This window comes from Quercus lobata, chromosome 2 (assembly GCF_001633185.2).
Source record: "Quercus lobata isolate SW786 chromosome 2, ValleyOak3.0 Primary Assembly, whole genome shotgun sequence".
Classification (NCBI taxonomy): Eukaryota; Viridiplantae; Streptophyta; class Magnoliopsida; order Fagales; family Fagaceae; genus Quercus; species Quercus lobata.
Window position 1 is genome coordinate 40546566 of NC_044905.1, and position 16587 is coordinate 40563152.

The 16587-nt window shown below is 35.6% G+C and overlaps 2 protein-coding genes across 5 annotated transcripts; one reads left to right on the forward strand and one right to left on the reverse strand.

Moving 5' to 3' along the window:
- The first annotated feature begins 3025 nt into the window (after positions 1-3025).
- LOC115975607 (NAC domain-containing protein 75-like) lies at positions 3026-8082 on the forward strand. Of its 4 annotated transcripts, none has more exons than XM_031096461.1 (7): positions 3026-3163; positions 3936-4135; positions 4380-4557; positions 4814-5373; positions 5931-6218; positions 6728-6847; positions 7702-8082. In XM_031096461.1, the coding sequence occupies exons 2-7, from the start codon at positions 4013-4015 to the stop codon at positions 7789-7791; spliced, it is 1359 nt and encodes a 452-aa protein (XP_030952321.1). In that variant the 5' UTR covers positions 3026-3163; positions 3936-4012; the 3' UTR covers positions 7792-8082. The 4 variants fall into 4 exon arrangements, with proteins under 4 accessions (XP_030952321.1, XP_030952322.1, XP_030952320.1 ...); XM_031096462.1 differs by lacking the exon at positions 3026-3163 and adding an exon at positions 3186-3430; XM_031096460.1 differs by lacking the exon at positions 3026-3163 and having other exon boundaries at positions 3186-4135.
- A 5478-nt stretch (positions 8083-13560) lies between these two features.
- LOC115975608 (putative dual specificity protein phosphatase DSP8) lies at positions 13561-16243 on the reverse strand. The gene is made up of 6 exons (XM_031096465.1): positions 15961-16243; positions 15456-15578; positions 15031-15124; positions 14851-14933; positions 14450-14539; positions 13561-14136 (listed from the first exon to the last, which is right to left on the reverse strand). Exons 1-6 carry the CDS (start codon positions 16162-16164, stop codon positions 13870-13872), a joined length of 861 nt encoding a protein of 286 aa, XP_030952325.1. The 5' UTR covers positions 16165-16243; the 3' UTR covers positions 13561-13869.
- Between the last annotated feature and the right edge of the window lie 344 nt (positions 16244-16587).

Below are 16587 nucleotides of genomic sequence, written 5' to 3' on the forward strand. Positions count from 1 at the left end.
CATAGGCGGAACAGTGATGGTCGGCCAGTACACCCAGACCAGACAAAGGGAGTTAAGGGTTAAAATAGTAAAATCGGGTCATGGCAGACACTATAAAAAGAGGGTCTTGCCGTGAACAAAGAGGAGGAACAACGGAACTTTGACTAAGAAATAGAAAACTTAAAAGAAAGAGCAAGGAAAACGACGTGAGAAGAAAGAAAGAAATAGTGAGAATTAGAAAGGTGGGCATGCACCTGTAGATTAGTCCCTTCTCTCCCTCATGAAATCCGGCCCTCTGTAAGAAAACTCGAGAATACCTACGCAAAAAACCACTTAGACCCGTTTCCCTCAAGGCGGTTAACCTTTACGGCAGGACTCTTTCCTGTGAGATTGACTGCTTTGAGGAGGAATGTTCTCCCCTTTGTGGTTCTGCTCCTGCGGATTGAATTTCCGGTCGATTTCCTCTAATATTCCGACTAACCCATGCTTATAAACATTTGATGTCCTCTGTTATGCCTTTTTCTCTTCCGTAAAAAAGAAAACAAATAGTGTTGTTATTGTAATTGATTTTAAGGGCTATTTGGTCAATTCCCCATTAAAGTGTCTAGATATTTTCTATTTTTTTTATTATTATTATGTCTGCCTGCCCTGATTTGTCTGAAACAGTTTCCTCTGCCGTGAACACGTCCCTAGCAGATTTGGCCTAGTTTGCGCACAAGCCGGACCAACTTAAGCTAAAGCTGGGCCGGTCCCTACTCTCTTATCTAGAAAACTTGGGCTTAGCGCAGCAGGAGGCAGCCTAACACCACTAGCACTACCCACCCCCCTACAACCGCTTGTTTTGATAATAGTGGATTCTCAGGAGTGATGACCTTAAATTCATCCAGTGAAATTTTGCCTCGGTGGTTTTTCCTATTTGTAAACAAATTACCCGTGTCAAATTTAATTTTTGCTGCATTTAGTTATTTGGTGATTTGTTTGTGCTACCACGCTCATTGCATGTAATTGAATCAAATTACTTTCACTTGGCTAAATTAATTGATTAAGTTACTAAAGAGGTCAATACATTCTTGACCTATCAGCTCCTATGTATAATAGTTAGAAAACAAGCATTGAGAGCTCTTTATCATCTTTATTTATTGTACGTGTGTGTGTATATATATATATATATATATATATATATATATATGCTAGAATAATTCAATCCCACGCATAAAGTTACTTCTCATTCCACATTTTTGTTTCTCTGAAACTATCTATAATTTAAAATACATATATACTAAGTATTATTCTCCTCCCTTCCAAAATGAACACCTAAACTCACAAAGATGCTGCCAAGTGAAATGCACCTTGAAAGTTTGTGGAATATTTCATTCGCATTGCTGAATATTATCCTTGTTTATTATTATTGAAATTCCTGGGCACATTTAATTTCCCCTACAAAAAGGAAATAACCATTTATAACACGATAAGAATATATAAATATCAAGATATATTATGGCACATGCAAAGAATCAAGAGCATGAAAACAGTGTTAAGATATGTGGGGTCCATTTCTTGATTAGTCAAAGGTCAACTAATTGGATAATATGAGCAACCTGATTCTTCATTCTTTTGGACAAAAAGAGAGAACTAAAAATCAAAGGTTGTTTACCATTTGATTGGTTTCAACCAATTAGCCCTCTGTTTATGTTCACAATGTCTAATGTCACACAGATATACCCCCCTCTCTCTCTCTCTCTCTCTCTCTCTCTCTCTCTCTCTCTCTCTCTCTCTATATATATATATATATATATATATTCCTCACTGGCAATGCTTTTAGACAATTCAATAATTCTAGGATAACAAAAAAAATTTGCAAAATATTTTATAATTATCACGATGATAAGTTGTTAATAGTAAATGTTAAAGTGGTATTAATGGTGAGTCAAATTATATAAAAAGGGACAGTGTAACTCAATAATTGCAAGAAATTTTATGAAAGATTGTTGTGCTTGTAACCTTACTCTAAGATTGTTGAGAGAGAGAGAGAGAGATATCAGACAAAGAAGCAATCATGGCCATCTATCTGTTGTGTAAACATCATTTCTGGACCCTTCATAATTCTACTCTTGACTGCTCAAAAGAATGTTATAAACGTGAATGCTAACCATCATCTGATCAAAGTACTTTAAGGGCAGAAGATTTACAAGCTGGGCCCACATAGTGGTGGGTCTACAATATTATTCATGTGTAAACATGAACCGTGTGAGTGGTATGTGCTTCAGATTCCCCCACCCCCCCCAAAACACCCCCCAAAGAATTAACATAAAAAGCCAAAAGGAGACAGGAAAATATATACAAACTATAGTACACACAGAATTAGTATTGTTTCTTATTGTTATTCTCATGGTAAAATGTTTGGTGCTTCAACCGGAAGTTTCGTAGAATTTTTTTTATTATATGATTTTATATAATTCTAATTAGAAGGGGTGGTGGTGGTCCATCAAGTATACTGCTCATTTGCCTTGCTTATCAAGCAACCTTCTAATATCTCTCTCTCTCTCTCTCTCTCTTACTCTCTCTCTGCAACATTCATGGCAAAAGCATAATCATCAGCACTCCAGATCAAAACCCATGTGAGTTCCTATCATCCTTTCTTTTTCTCTCCTATTTCTATTTTTCTCAACCTCTCTCTCTTTTCCTATCCTTCTTACATCCCCATGAAGAATTTTCTTTTTTGGCCTATATTGTACTCTTAAGTCCTAACTATAATCTGTTATGTAAAATTATGAAACTGAAAACCCTTGGTTTCGTGTTTATCACTCAAAAGTTTTACTGTCAGTGTGATGTAAATTACTAAATCTTCTTTTCTTTTTCTTTTTCTTTTTTTTTTTTTTTTTAAACACAGTTTAAGTTATATTAACTTTGTCGATTTCACCATTTTACCATGAAAATGGTAACCCAATGCTTATCTATAATGTTTTTGTTTTTTTTTTTTTTGCTTCTTCCTATACTATATGTTATTATTATTATAATTTCAATAAATATAAGTAAAAATTCAGATGGGTTGCTCTAGCTTTTGAATGTTTGGCTTAGAAAACAGCTGTGAAGGCCGTTTCTTGCCTTTTGCTTTTGTAGTCAAGGCTCAAACAAAGGTGAAGGAGAGCCCCCTTGAGCTTTAGAAAAACAAAATACCAACCAGGTTTTCTTTCTATCCTGTTCTCTTCCTTTCTCTTTCTCTCTATTCTTTCTTTCTTTCTTTCTCTTTCTCTCTCTCTCTCTCTCTCTCTCTCTCTCAAACCGCCTACATGCGCTTCTTAATTTGGCAAAGGCATAAAGTTGGTATGTAGGTTTGAGGGTACCTTTTCCTTTTTTTCCTCTCTTACACAGAAACACACACAAAGACAGGCACTTGCTTCAGTTAAAGTAGCCAGAGAGGGAATTCCGGTGTTTTTCATGGTTAAAGCAGGTTTATAGTTCAATCCCACTGTGACAGTTTCCTTTTTTCCTCCTCTTCTTCTTCTTCTTCTTCTTCTTCTTCTCTTTACAAGTTTTTTCCTAGGGAATATTTGTATTTCCTATCCTGGGCATATATTTTCTCATCTGATTTCCTGATTTTTTTTTATTTAGACTGAATTGGTTGATTGGTGTATTCTAAGAACATGTAATCAATCAGTTTTTTTTTTTTTTTTAGTTACTATATATATCCAACACTTCTTTTTTTTCTTCTTTTTTGGGGAGGGGGGGTCATTCCTTAATTGTTTTCTGATTGAACCAGACTTTGGTTGAGCTTGCTTGTTTATATATATATATATATATATATATATATACACCTTTTGAAGCAACAGTCCAAGTTCATATTTTAGAAAACTGTTGTAGAAGTAGAATACCCAGAAATTTTATTTCTTTGTACTCTTTCCCTTTACTTCTGAAGCATCAGATCTCAATCAAAGTTATGGTTTCTATCAATATAGAGAGCAAAGCTGGGATATGAGATTTCAAGTCAAGGGAAAAAAGATAGCTGCTATATATTCAGTACGTGAAAAGAGCAATGAATAAGAGTAGTTTGGGCTCCATCAGCAGCTCTGATCTCATCGATGCCAAGCTTGAAGAGCATCAAATGTGTGGATCCAAGCACTGTCCCGGTTGTGGACACAAGCTTGAGGGAAAGCCGGTACGGAAAATCTCATAATATTCTTGGCTTCAAACATAAAGATTTTTTATTTATTTTTTTTTTTACATATGAGAAATCGCAAAAGAAAGAAATATGCTTGCTCTTTTATTATGATACTAATATTATTCTCATAATCATTTCTTTTCATATAAAAACAAATCAAAATTTAATTAAAGGGACCCTCTTTTTCTTTTTTCTCTCTCTTTTGCTTTGATTTTTTACTTGAGTTTGAATTGAGTTTCAGGATTGGTTAGGTCTACCTGCAGGAGTGAAATTTGATCCTACAGACCAAGAATTGATCGAACACCTTGAAGCAAAGGTAGAGGCCAAAGACATGAAATCTCACCCTTTGATAGATGAGTTTATCCCTACTATTGAAGGAGAAGATGGGATTTGCTATACCCATCCAGAAAAACTTCCAGGTCAGAAACTGGAATATTATCTATGTGTTTGTGCTGGATATGTCAACACTAGCATTATTTAATATTGTTAGGTTTTACTAAAACATTAGGTCTCAAACCAAGTGAAACTTCATGCATTGGGTATGTTATAAGTACACCATGCTAGCTGTTCCTATATTTGTTACGACTTTGAAGAACCCCACTTGTCTGCAAGTTTGTTACACCTAAGTCAACCTAACTTTGATTTTTGCTGATGCTTCATTCACATTAATTCCAGGAGTCACAAGAGATGGTTTGAGCAGGCATTTCTTCCATAGACCATCGAAAGCTTACACAACTGGGACAAGAAAGAGAAGAAAAATTCAAACCGAATGTGACTTGCAAGGTGGTGAAACAAGGTGGCACAAGACTGGCAAAACTAGGCCTGTAATGGTGAATGGCAAGCAAAAAGGGTGCAAGAAAATACTAGTCCTTTATACAAATTTTGGCAAAAACAGAAAACCCGAAAAGACCAACTGGGTCATGCATCAATACCACCTTGGTCAACATGAAGAAGAGAAAGAAGGGGAGCTTGTGGTTTCAAAGATATTCTATCAGACACAGCCAAGACAATGCAATTGGTCTGATAGGAGTGCAACCACTGGCGAAGGAAACAGTGACCCCAATAGCAGGAGAGATAGTGGTAGTGGAAGTTGTTCTTCCAAGGAAGTAGTTCCTCATAGAGATGACATGTCTGCAGCTGGGGTTGCTCCAATATCAGGTTACAGTGCCATTGACATTCAACAGTTAAAATCTGACCATTTCAGCTTTGCCCCACTCAGGAAAAGCTTTGATGAGGTACATTTATTGTTAATTAATTCATTCAATGTTTTTTTTCAAACATCTGAAACTTCCATGCATCTCCTTTATCAATCAAACACTAATCAATGATAAACATATATAATATATGGGTGTAGCATATTGCTAGAAATTTTTGTCTTTTTTCGGCTCAATAAAATTTAGATGAATTAAATCACATCACTATTAGCATGTTGAATTGTTGATCTTCAGCGTCTAGAAGTAATTAGATTTTGACATCAAACTAGTCATATACTTCTCAAATATTTATTTATTTATTTTTATTTTTTAAAGAACTCAAAAAGTTTTAGGGTTGCTTTTCTCATACCCATTGCTTGCATATGCAGCATGAAAACTCTATGGACCTCTCTTGATTAGCATTGTCAGCTAACTAAAGCTTGTTTACCCACCAAAAGGGCTACATTAAATTGAAATAAATGCCCAAGCTGACAAATAGGAAAAACAATAAAGAGAGAAAAGAGAACTAAAGCGAAATGAAGGGAAGCTGAAAATGGACTAGCTAGCAAACTGCTTCATAAGGGTGTTGTCTGTTGCAGGTAGGGATAGCAGAGGCTTCAACAGCAAGGGAAGCACCGGCATCAGGCACGTGCGAAGAGTTGCGAGATCATCAGAGGCCACATCCTATGGCCCATGAGCACCATCACCAACAGCAACAACATCACCATGCACACCATCAGCTTGCAACTACAGCCTTCCACATCAGCAGACCTTCACATCCCATTTCAACCATCATTTCACCACCTCCACTCCATCACACCTCTATTATTCTCGACCAAGACCCGTACCATGTCCCCAGAATAATGCTCCAAAATGAGAATTTCCAGGTAATCAAGCTATAGTCTGAATTAAATTTAATTAATAAATAAATAAAAAATCATATTCAGGTCACAAAGGTCCAACTTTTACTGGTAGATGTGTTTCCTAAATATGTACTTCATTAGTCGGTGTAGTTTTCTCCTTTGTTTGCTAATACTATTTTCTAGTACTAAAGTGAGGTGTATAAGATAAAAGAAAATGTAAAAAAGTGAGGGAGCCGCAAGAGTCGAAAACTAAGACCGTGTTACACCGGCAAAGACTAATGATACAATTTATTTGAATGTGTATAAACTAAAAGTTGCAATCTGGTAATATTTCTGAGTTTTTAACCGAAATCCAGTTGAGTCTGAGTCGTGGTTTTCATGTGGCAGACTCTGTGAGTCAAGCTGCTTTTGATGTTTGCTAAATTACAAACATGAAATTGTCTTTATACTTTTAAATCCTTGTTGAAGACATGATGATTAAGATGTGTTTTTCTTTTGTTCTTTGTCCTTGTCTTTTGAATGCATAAATACAGCAGCAACAACAACAACAGCAGCAGCAGCAGCAGCAGCAACAGCATCATAAACTTGGAGGAAGGTCTGCATCAGGTTTAGAGGAACTCATAATGGGTTGCACTTCAACTAATATCAAAGAAGTGAGTGTGAGCTTTTTGACCCTGAAATCCATAAGCCCTTTTTTTTTCATAATTGCAACTAGGGGAGAAGAAAGAAAAGGTAAATAAGGATTAAAAAGGACAAAAAGAAAGATAAATAAATTCCTTTGTTGATATAATTTAAATTAAAGAGAGAAACCAGAAGAACTTTTTTTTTTTTTCTTCCTTTACACTTTATCTTCCCTCCCGGTCCTCTAATGCTAGAGATGCAAGCATCTAACCTAGCTTATCAAGACTCTATAGACAATCTTTTCTACCTAAATGCATGGAAAGAGCGAGTTAGGTTGAAGAATTTCAAGGGAAAAATAAAAGCACGAACTGAAGCTGCTTTTGTACTTGTTTTTTTTTTTTTTTTTTTCCTTTTTCATTTTCTGGGTTGATCTGTTTTTTATCAGATCAAAAAAATAGGAAACCTAAGAATATAGTAATAAGAAAATGTGAAACCAGAAGAGACTAAAGAACCTCTCCTTATTCTTCTTTTGAAAAACTTAAACTACAAACTACTTTTCCCAGGACTTTTTCTTTTCAATAATTTGCCTGTTAACATGCTATTCAAATGACAATAAATAGCACTAAAAGGGTCATAATTAGGTATATAATTTAAGGAATTGTCTTTCTTTTTCCCACTTTTGAAAGGAGAGGAATGATAGTGACTTGTATCTTTTGTGATGTGTGGCCTTACAAGAAAGACACAACACCAGACATTTTGATTGCTAGGGAAAAAGATTAAAGAGGCAGCTTCTTGTTGTTTCTTAAGTAGACTGTATATATATTGTATTCTATTCCATCTCTAACGCTAATCTTCACATGCCTGGCTTGCATTTAATTTGTTGCAGGAATCATCCATCACAAATCCTCAAGAGGCAGAATGGTTGAAGTATTCTTCATTCTGGCCTGACCCTGACAACCCGGATCATCATGGGTAGGAGCAAAATATAATAGAGAATAAAAAACAACCTTACAGACAACATCATTATCGTCATCATTAGTATTTGAAACCTTCCTCAAGATCTTTTCAACATGAGGCCATGAAACCATCTATAGTTGGCACTTTTTCTTTTCTTTTTACTGGGGGAGCCTGGCTAAGCTTTGATGGCTCTCAACCGAACTAACTGTGCAACAGTCCATGTTGGAAAGAAAGAGAGAAAGAAGAAAAGGAAAAAGAAAGAAAGAAAAAACAAAGAAAAAGAAAAGAAACCAAGAAAGGCTGCAATCTATTCTGACAAACAGAAGAAGAACCAAAGACCCAAAGCAAATCCTTCCTGCATGAAAATCATCACCATTATGATTACAATATCATCTTTATGGTTATTCTTATTATTTTATTATTTTAAGATGTTTGTATAATTTCTCTTTCTTGTTCTTTACGAAGAAAATACCAAAGAGTTTGTGCAAATTGCAACAAATACTTTGTTAATTGTGCTGTGATTAATCACTTTGTTAGTAAAATATGAATATATAGGGCTTCATATGATTTCCCTTTATAGAAATGAAGATGCCCTAAGCAATTGTTTAATTTATCTCATTGATGCTTCACTTTTCCACATCTTTTCATAATTTGGGAAATTTTCAATGAGACGTATTGGTTCTTCTCACTCTTTTTAAATTATAGGTATATATATGTGACATGGATTTTAGAAGTCCATAGCCTTTGCAAAATTCCAGGTATTATATAGCTGGTCTAATTAACAGATCAAATCAACTGGGTTGGTCATAGCTTATTGACATCCATCTCTTTTTCTTTTTTTACCTTAATAAAAATCACAGACATAAAGATACTTATTTTAATTTCCTAAAGAAGAGTTGGTTTTCCGGAGGAAAAGAATATATGCCCAATCATATGCCTTTATGTTGTTCTTATTGATGATATAGTAGTAGTGTCAAGTGTGCATTACTTAAATTCTAGCAAAAAATCTTTCTACAGTTCAATTAGGTCTTGTTACTGGATTCTAGGATATGTTTACCTGAATTTATACGTAATCTACCAAAGATAGAGTAAAATTTAAAGTAAGTTTTTGTTGAAATTATCAAATATATATTGGAACTTGAGTTATTCTACTACATATAAATTGAAATGTTTCATCTCATCCTCAAACTTGAGACTCCTTTTGTAATCATGAATATACTCTGATGGTATATGGCATAATTTTTATATTACCATGTTACATTTTATGCATTATTCAGAGTACACATAATGCTAAATACCAATTATCCTAGTGGAAACTAACTGAACTGCTTTCCTCTCCCAGATAAGACCTTCATGGGAGCTTTTATTGGTACCAGTGTCTGCTTAATAAAAAGTATGGTAAAAGGAAATTTTTAGGTCCTCTTGGTTTTTTAATATATACCCTTATGTTTGATAATTTTGTCTAACCAGTGCCACTCCATTATTTAAAGTGAAAAATTGGTACAGTACTGCTACATAAATGGAATGAACGTCCTTAATTATTTTGATTAAACTATCATATCATGCTTGAAGATTTTTTTTTTTTTAAGTGACTGTCATTCTGTTAAAAGGCGTATAATGAGTTCTTTGGGTCTACTATCAGAAAGGAGGGAACGAAGTTAAAATTTCTTATTGGAAGTATGGAATCTTTACATGGTAGCAACAGAATTCACATTTTAAGTCGGTCTTTGTTTTTTTTTTTATTTGAGTAATGACTTCTTTATTGCTTTATTCTATTCTAGATTCGAGCTTTTTTTCCTGCAGTATTATAGAGTAAGATGTGCTTATCCCATGAGAGGGAGAGAGAGAGAGTGTGTGTGTGTAACGTGCATGCTATCTTTTCTTTCATGGGACGTGCATGAAAAAAGTTAAAATCAACATTGGAGGCAAGGCAGCTTCATCGTAGTTTCTGAAAGGAATAAAGAATGAGAGGACAAGAATAAACTTTACGTTTGGAAATGACAATTAAGCATCTCCAGCCCTGATTGAAATTAAATTGTCCTATTCCTATCATCAAAATATTTTTACTGACCATGACCATAAGCAGAGAATGTAAAGGAGGTAATATGAGTCATTTTATAAGGTGTGGGAGAATCCAAACACAGTGGTATACACTGATGCTTCATTTGGGATAATATTTTGGTGAAATAAACAAGAAAAATAAAGGAAGATCCTATAAGGGATGGTGCAGGGAAAATAGGAGTGAGTGTGTCTGTGTCTCTTTCCACATGCAATAGAAAAATAAAGGAAAGACATGTCTAGCTCAACATAAAAAGGTGATATTCATTTCTCTCACTTTATGGAAGATTTTGAAAGGGGGAAGAGTACCCATTAATTAGACCATATAGGTAGAGTATAAGGTTTTTCTCCTGGTGTGCTGATTTTGGTCCCATAAAGAAGTTGCAGGAAGAATTGTTGTAGTGCAAGGAGGAATATCACAACATGGCCATACCCAACTTTTTGGGATTCTTCCACAACCTTGCTTTTCAAATACAAAGCTCACACCTTTCACTGCTTGCTGCAAATTAGAAGCCTATATTTATATATAAATATATATATGGGGTGGGGGGAGGTGTCTTGATCATGAAATGCTAGACTAGTGCACTTCATGACTCGTAACTAGCTTCTTTGGGTAGGTCTTAATCACCTACAGTAAGGAGTGGCTAGTTGTGTCTTTCTTGCAAAACTGTGGAAGAACTGAATTCATATTTTTAATATATATATATATATATATATATATTGTGGCATGGCCCATTAATTGTAATTAGTCAATTGTACAAATCACACGGTAGCTAGCGCCTAGCAGCAGAGGAGTTGGCATGCACATCCTTGAAGAAGTGGTTGAAAGTTAGGATGGTTTGTTGAGCATACTCTGCATGAGTAGAGATATCGGCAACTTGGATTTTATATTAGTGATATACGAATTAATTAATCACCACAGCAAAACGATTGGTTTATATTAAGGAATTATTCTACATAATCCGACTCTCTAATTCAACGTAATAATATCACAAGGGAATTTTCTTTGAGAAAGCTATGCAATATCAGAAGGAATTGGCGATTGTTCCCTTTGAGCCGGAAGGAATATCATTTTATTTTTAATGTACGGAATAATGGGCCAATTGGTACCCCACAAATGCGGTTAAAATTGCATGCTATACAGATGTTGGAAACAAAGTTTTAATAATATATACTCTCCTTTCCTACCAAAAGCAAAGTTTTAATATTACATAAAACCAGTGAAGATAAGGTTGGATAAGAATGTGAGATATATTGTATAAAATAAGCTACTGTGGGTATTCATAAGATTTTATTATAATTTTCAAGCACAGGACAAGAATTCTCACACACACACACACACAAAAAAAAGCTTTAAATTTGTACACCAAAACCCTAAATGTAAATTTATATTGAGAAGAGTTTATCACAAGCTACTGAATTATGAAATTTTGATTAGAAAAAGAACAAATCAAGGTTCTAGTTACTCATACAAGAATACATTTTTTTTTTAAGTAAATTTACTCATGAATAAAAACACCTCAAACCTCATTCACCATCTCATATTTATGTATGTAGAAGTAATATATTATACATAGGAAAATAATTAGGTACTCTAAGAACACTGTAATATAGTGTTCCTTTCTTTCATACTCATTGTAGACCTCATTATAAATTTAATTAGGAGGATTCATCATAAATATAAGAAGAAGAGCACCATGTTACCATATTTCAAGAATATTTAATAATTAGTCATGGTCCATAAACTAACCCAATGAGAGCATTAGTAATGGACTAGCATTGGACTAATTCGGCTAAAATTAGGCTAACTAACCCATAAGCAAAACAAAATGTTAGTAATAGTGCATGGCCAAATCTGAATAGTGCTGTAACTTAAAGCTGCGTTTGGATTGCGCTGATTTCCAGCGCGTTTGCGTTTTTCCCTTCTTTTTTTTTTTTTCACGCGTTTTTTAGACTTGCGGTTACTGTTCATGTACTGTTCAATGAACAGTAACCGCAAATTTTGACTTTTCAAACTTTTTTTTGGCCAATCAATGCACATCGTGTACTGTTCACGGACCCACAAATTTCACTTTTCAGCAATTTTTTCATTAAAAATGGGTCCCACGGTACTATTCACACATTTAAAAATTATTTTGCTACAGTATTTTTCAGTTTTCAGCTGTATCCAAACGAACCCTAACAAAGTGAGTTATCTATCTCTTTTGAAGCTCTCTCCACCCTGCCATGATTGAAGCTCCCACCTCCATGCTTTCTCTCTCACCCAACAATGGTCAAAGCTCTTTGAACTCAGCTGTGGTCAAGCCTCCCTTCTCTTCTCACTCCTCTGCTTTCTCTCTCTGTCATCTCTAGACCATGGAATTGTGAGCTTGGGCATATGGGGAATGTGATCGATAGATTGATTTGGTTGTGTCTAGGTCTTTGATGGCTTCATGATGGACTGGTTGTAGTTGTTCAGGTTTCAAGGAAAGGCATGGATTGGGTTTGTTGTATGCTTGGTTAAGTGGGGTTTTGGGTGGGGGATGAATCAGGTTTGTTGGTGATTCAACCACTGTGTACGGTGGTCAAGAGTGGCAGTGGCGCCTTCAGATTTCAGGGTTTGCTTAGGTGGTGGCAGTAACAGATGGTTTTGCCTTTGGGGTTGTATGATTGCTGCCAATGGCAGCATCGGTCAATGAAGTAGAGCGGGAGAGGCAAGAGAAGTAAATATTAAATAATAATAATAACTTGTTTAATTAGAAATAGATTGAAAAAATGGAGTTTTGATGCAAAACCGTGTGGCCATTAGTTTTTTTTTTTATTATTAAGTTTGGATAAAATTTTGCATTGTCCATTGTGAACGTTCTAAGCTCCCAAAATCCAATAAGGAAAACTTTAATAATTAAACTTTGTATCAAATATCAATTGAAAACTGGATTTGGATCCTCCCCATTTCAAAGTAATTGGAGTGTCTAAGAGTAAGCTTCACGCACGAAATGGGTCAAGCGGCTCAGATAGGCTCTAGAGAGATGTCTCTCTCTCTCTCTCTCTCTCTCTCTCTCTCTCTCTCTCTCTCTCTTGCTGAATAAGAGATCTCATTCTCATAATCTCATCTATGTGAGAAGCTTTTACTCTCTACGTGTTTGAAAATTATACTGAAAGTCCTTCGTAAACTGTAAAAGATCCCTTCTTTTTTCTTTGCAAGTACCCTGCAACTGGTCCCAGCCCCCAGGGCATAGAAAAACATGTAGTCACCAAACTCCAAAGGCGCCCGAATTGGCAGGGCTGAAAATTAGGTACTAGTCTACAGGTACTAATACTGATGATGGTCCCAAGAGACTTTATAGGAGTTTCTTTTTTTGAGAAGCATTATTTTATTTTTTTTTATTTTTTTTGAGAAGCTATAGGAGTTTCTGTCCGCAACGACCTGCAGTTAATTACTCAAATCAAAATGGGAAAATATATAAGTTTCAACCTTTAATTGCCAAATTCAAGCATTAACGGGAAAAGACAATATTGTGAAATTGTCCCTAGACTTCTCTTACTTAACTACCTTGCTAAAGGTCGAGTTTCATGTGAAGATGACAGACGGTATCTACATCCCATCTCCAAGAGTTCTAGTTCTAGTTCAGCCTGTGATATTAGCAAGTAAAGAAGACTAACCTGCTCAATCTTTGCAGCCTTTCCGTTGTCAACATGAGCTGTGAAAATAACTCCTTTTGACCACACCATCAATATAAATCTCGTAATCTTTCTGAGGCAATAACTCATTTATTCCATTGGCACAAACCAGGACGTACATAAGCAAAATGATTATGGAAATGAAAAAAATTGATCCGACAGTTTATGTACAAGTGAAACTGCAAGTCACGCCTCAACATGAATACAGTGTTACAATCTTGAAATCTGCCGTACTCTCTCTCTCTCTCTCTCTCTTTCTCTCTCTCTCTTAAAGACAAAGCTACCGCAAACCTGGGAAATCAATAAAATTTCTATACTTATTTCCATAATGCTCCTGTACAAGTAACTAGCCCCTTACATATTTGTGATGTGCAAGGGCTTAGCAAGCACGTGCCTCTGCTACCGGCAGCTGCCTAGACACTGCTAAACAACCACCAGAAACTTTCAAGGATGCAAAAAAACAAGATAGCCTTGCTATCATTGGCCGAGCCTTTGCTGCTTTGGGGACCATGGCCAGCTGCTTACCAGTATCACCATCATAATTGCCATGATATCCTTCAAGATCAGCTTTTGTTATCAGAACTGCATCCCCTGAAGGAGAGCATGCAATTGTAGATGATTCACGCTTGCAGTACTCTTGAACAGCCTGCTTATGATAATCATTGACATAGAAACAACAAGCAAAATGTTATTTTGTACAAAAAAAAAAAAATATATATATATATATATATACACACACACACACACACACACAAACTTGTACAGACTGGACAAGAACACATCCCAACCCCACAATGCAAGGTGACAACAACATTCTCCATATTCCAGTGCCATCATGAGTGCCACCAAACTAATTTTTCCCTAAAGATGCAAAGGGAAGGGGAATGGGGACTGAAATTTTTCAGAACTTACAGACATTCTCCATCACATCGAAATTTTTAGGTCACCTTATTACTTACCTTCCACTGTGAAGGCGCTAGCAGCACCCGAGGTCTTCTAGACCGCACATATTCCAGGGCATCAATAGGTGTCATGTGCTTGTACCTCACCTGCAAAAAGAAAATAAATCAACTTTGCAACTTTCATATGATCCAACTCTAAGGGGTAGCAATTGATTGAGAACCACACTACATGAAGTAGAGTTCACTAGTTTGAATCTTCCTTTCCCTCTCCCCTTTGGGCTAAAACTTTAAAATATATATATGATGTCCAAAAGGAACACTCATAAAAAAAATAAATAAATAAATAAATTAAAAACAATGGTCCAAAAGGCATATCTAGATATAGATATTCAGATCCCAATATGCACATTTTCAAAACCAAATCAACATGCAACCTATGCAAGGGAATAGAATATTACCAAATAGCAAAGAACAATGGTTGTACTCCTTCCTCGCCCAGCTTTACAGTGAACATACGTAGTTCGACCAGAAGATGCGTTCTCTGAATCCATAAAGCAAACGGAAAATAAAATTAACTTTCATCAACACACCACAGAGCCCAGGAATTATGACAAAAGCAGAGAGATAAATTCACTCACGGTGAATGAAGTCCACAGCTTGGCTGATATCCACAAATGAAGGAGCAAAGAGATAATCTCTTGTGGGAATTACTAGGTGGTCAATCTCATGGGCCTGAGAACCATTAATCGATTAGGAAGAACAAGTGTATCTCCGGCAGTGAAATAGAAATTCTGATTTAAAATGCTAAGTAACCAACATTCTGTTATTCACATAGATGCCTCTCCATTCAATAAATTTATAAAATGTTCCATGAAACCAAAACCGGAAATAAAATTATACTTTTAAGCCATAAACCAAGTATATACAATTTTTTTTTTTTTTTTTAAACGGAAATTTCTTACACCTAATCCTATAATGATATGACAATAGTGATTTTATTAGTTCATAAGATCCAAATAAAAGCGAATAAAGAAACAAATGGTAGAGAGTAGAGAGAGAATACAAGATATAAGGATGTGGGAACCAAAGTTTCATAAGGTTCATTCAAAGTAATGACACCACCCACACCAAGCTGCTTCAACCGTGGAACATCTTTGGGAAATGGAACCGCACCCAGCAGCAAGAACTGAAAAAACACAACGAATTAAACAAATTTTCAACTCTCAATGCATAGACTCACTAGGTACCGTACCATCTTCTACAAACAAAACACACTAATCACCTAAGCCCACAAGCAGCCACAAATTATTTGGCTACTGACAAAAAACTTCACCACTTTAAAAAAAACAGAAGCATAACATTTGTTTGGAATGGTTGGTGAGAAATCAGAGCAACAATTTAATTCAAATTCAAATTAAAAAAAAAAAAAAAAATTAAAGTCAACTAATTCCCAATGCAAAATAGTCAAAACCTTAATTTCTTTTCATTTCATTTGGTGGTAAAATCAATCAATTAAAATTACAAAAAAAATGGGAAACATTTGAGAGCAAGAGGCAGCGATGAATGACCTGGTCAACTTGGTCCCACCATCTGAACTCGGACTCGATCTTGTTGCGAAGCACATTATACAAAAGGGTAGGGTAAAAGAGGATCCGAGCACCGGCTCCGACGATGGCTCTCTTGGCGTCAACGCTCCTCACAATCACAATCTGCCTCCCCGAAACGCCGTCGTCTGCTCCATCCTCACACTCCTCTAATTCCTCGATCTTCATCAGATAAACCCAACACCACCACTACCACTTTCTTGCGCTACTACTTTTTTTTTTTTTTTTTTTTTTTTTTGCTTATTCGTCGGAATTTGGAGACAAAGAGGAGTCGGAGGGATTTTGTTTTTTCCAATTTTGTAAATAATGCAAACTTGGGGGACTGCTTTCTAATTTTGGAGAGTAGAGAGTAGAGAGAGATGTGAGAGGGAATCGGATATCATAGGCCATAGGGAACCGAATATATGTGGAAATTCAATGAATACCCAAAACTAGCTTGCTTGTTGAATAATATACGAGTATCACTGTCTCTCACGAGTGACCTTCCACACAATGCTAAATTCTTTTTTTTTTTTTTTTTTTTGATAAACACACAATGCTAAATTCTTTACGTAGTTATTACATAAAGATGAGAAATGCTAGGTTCACACA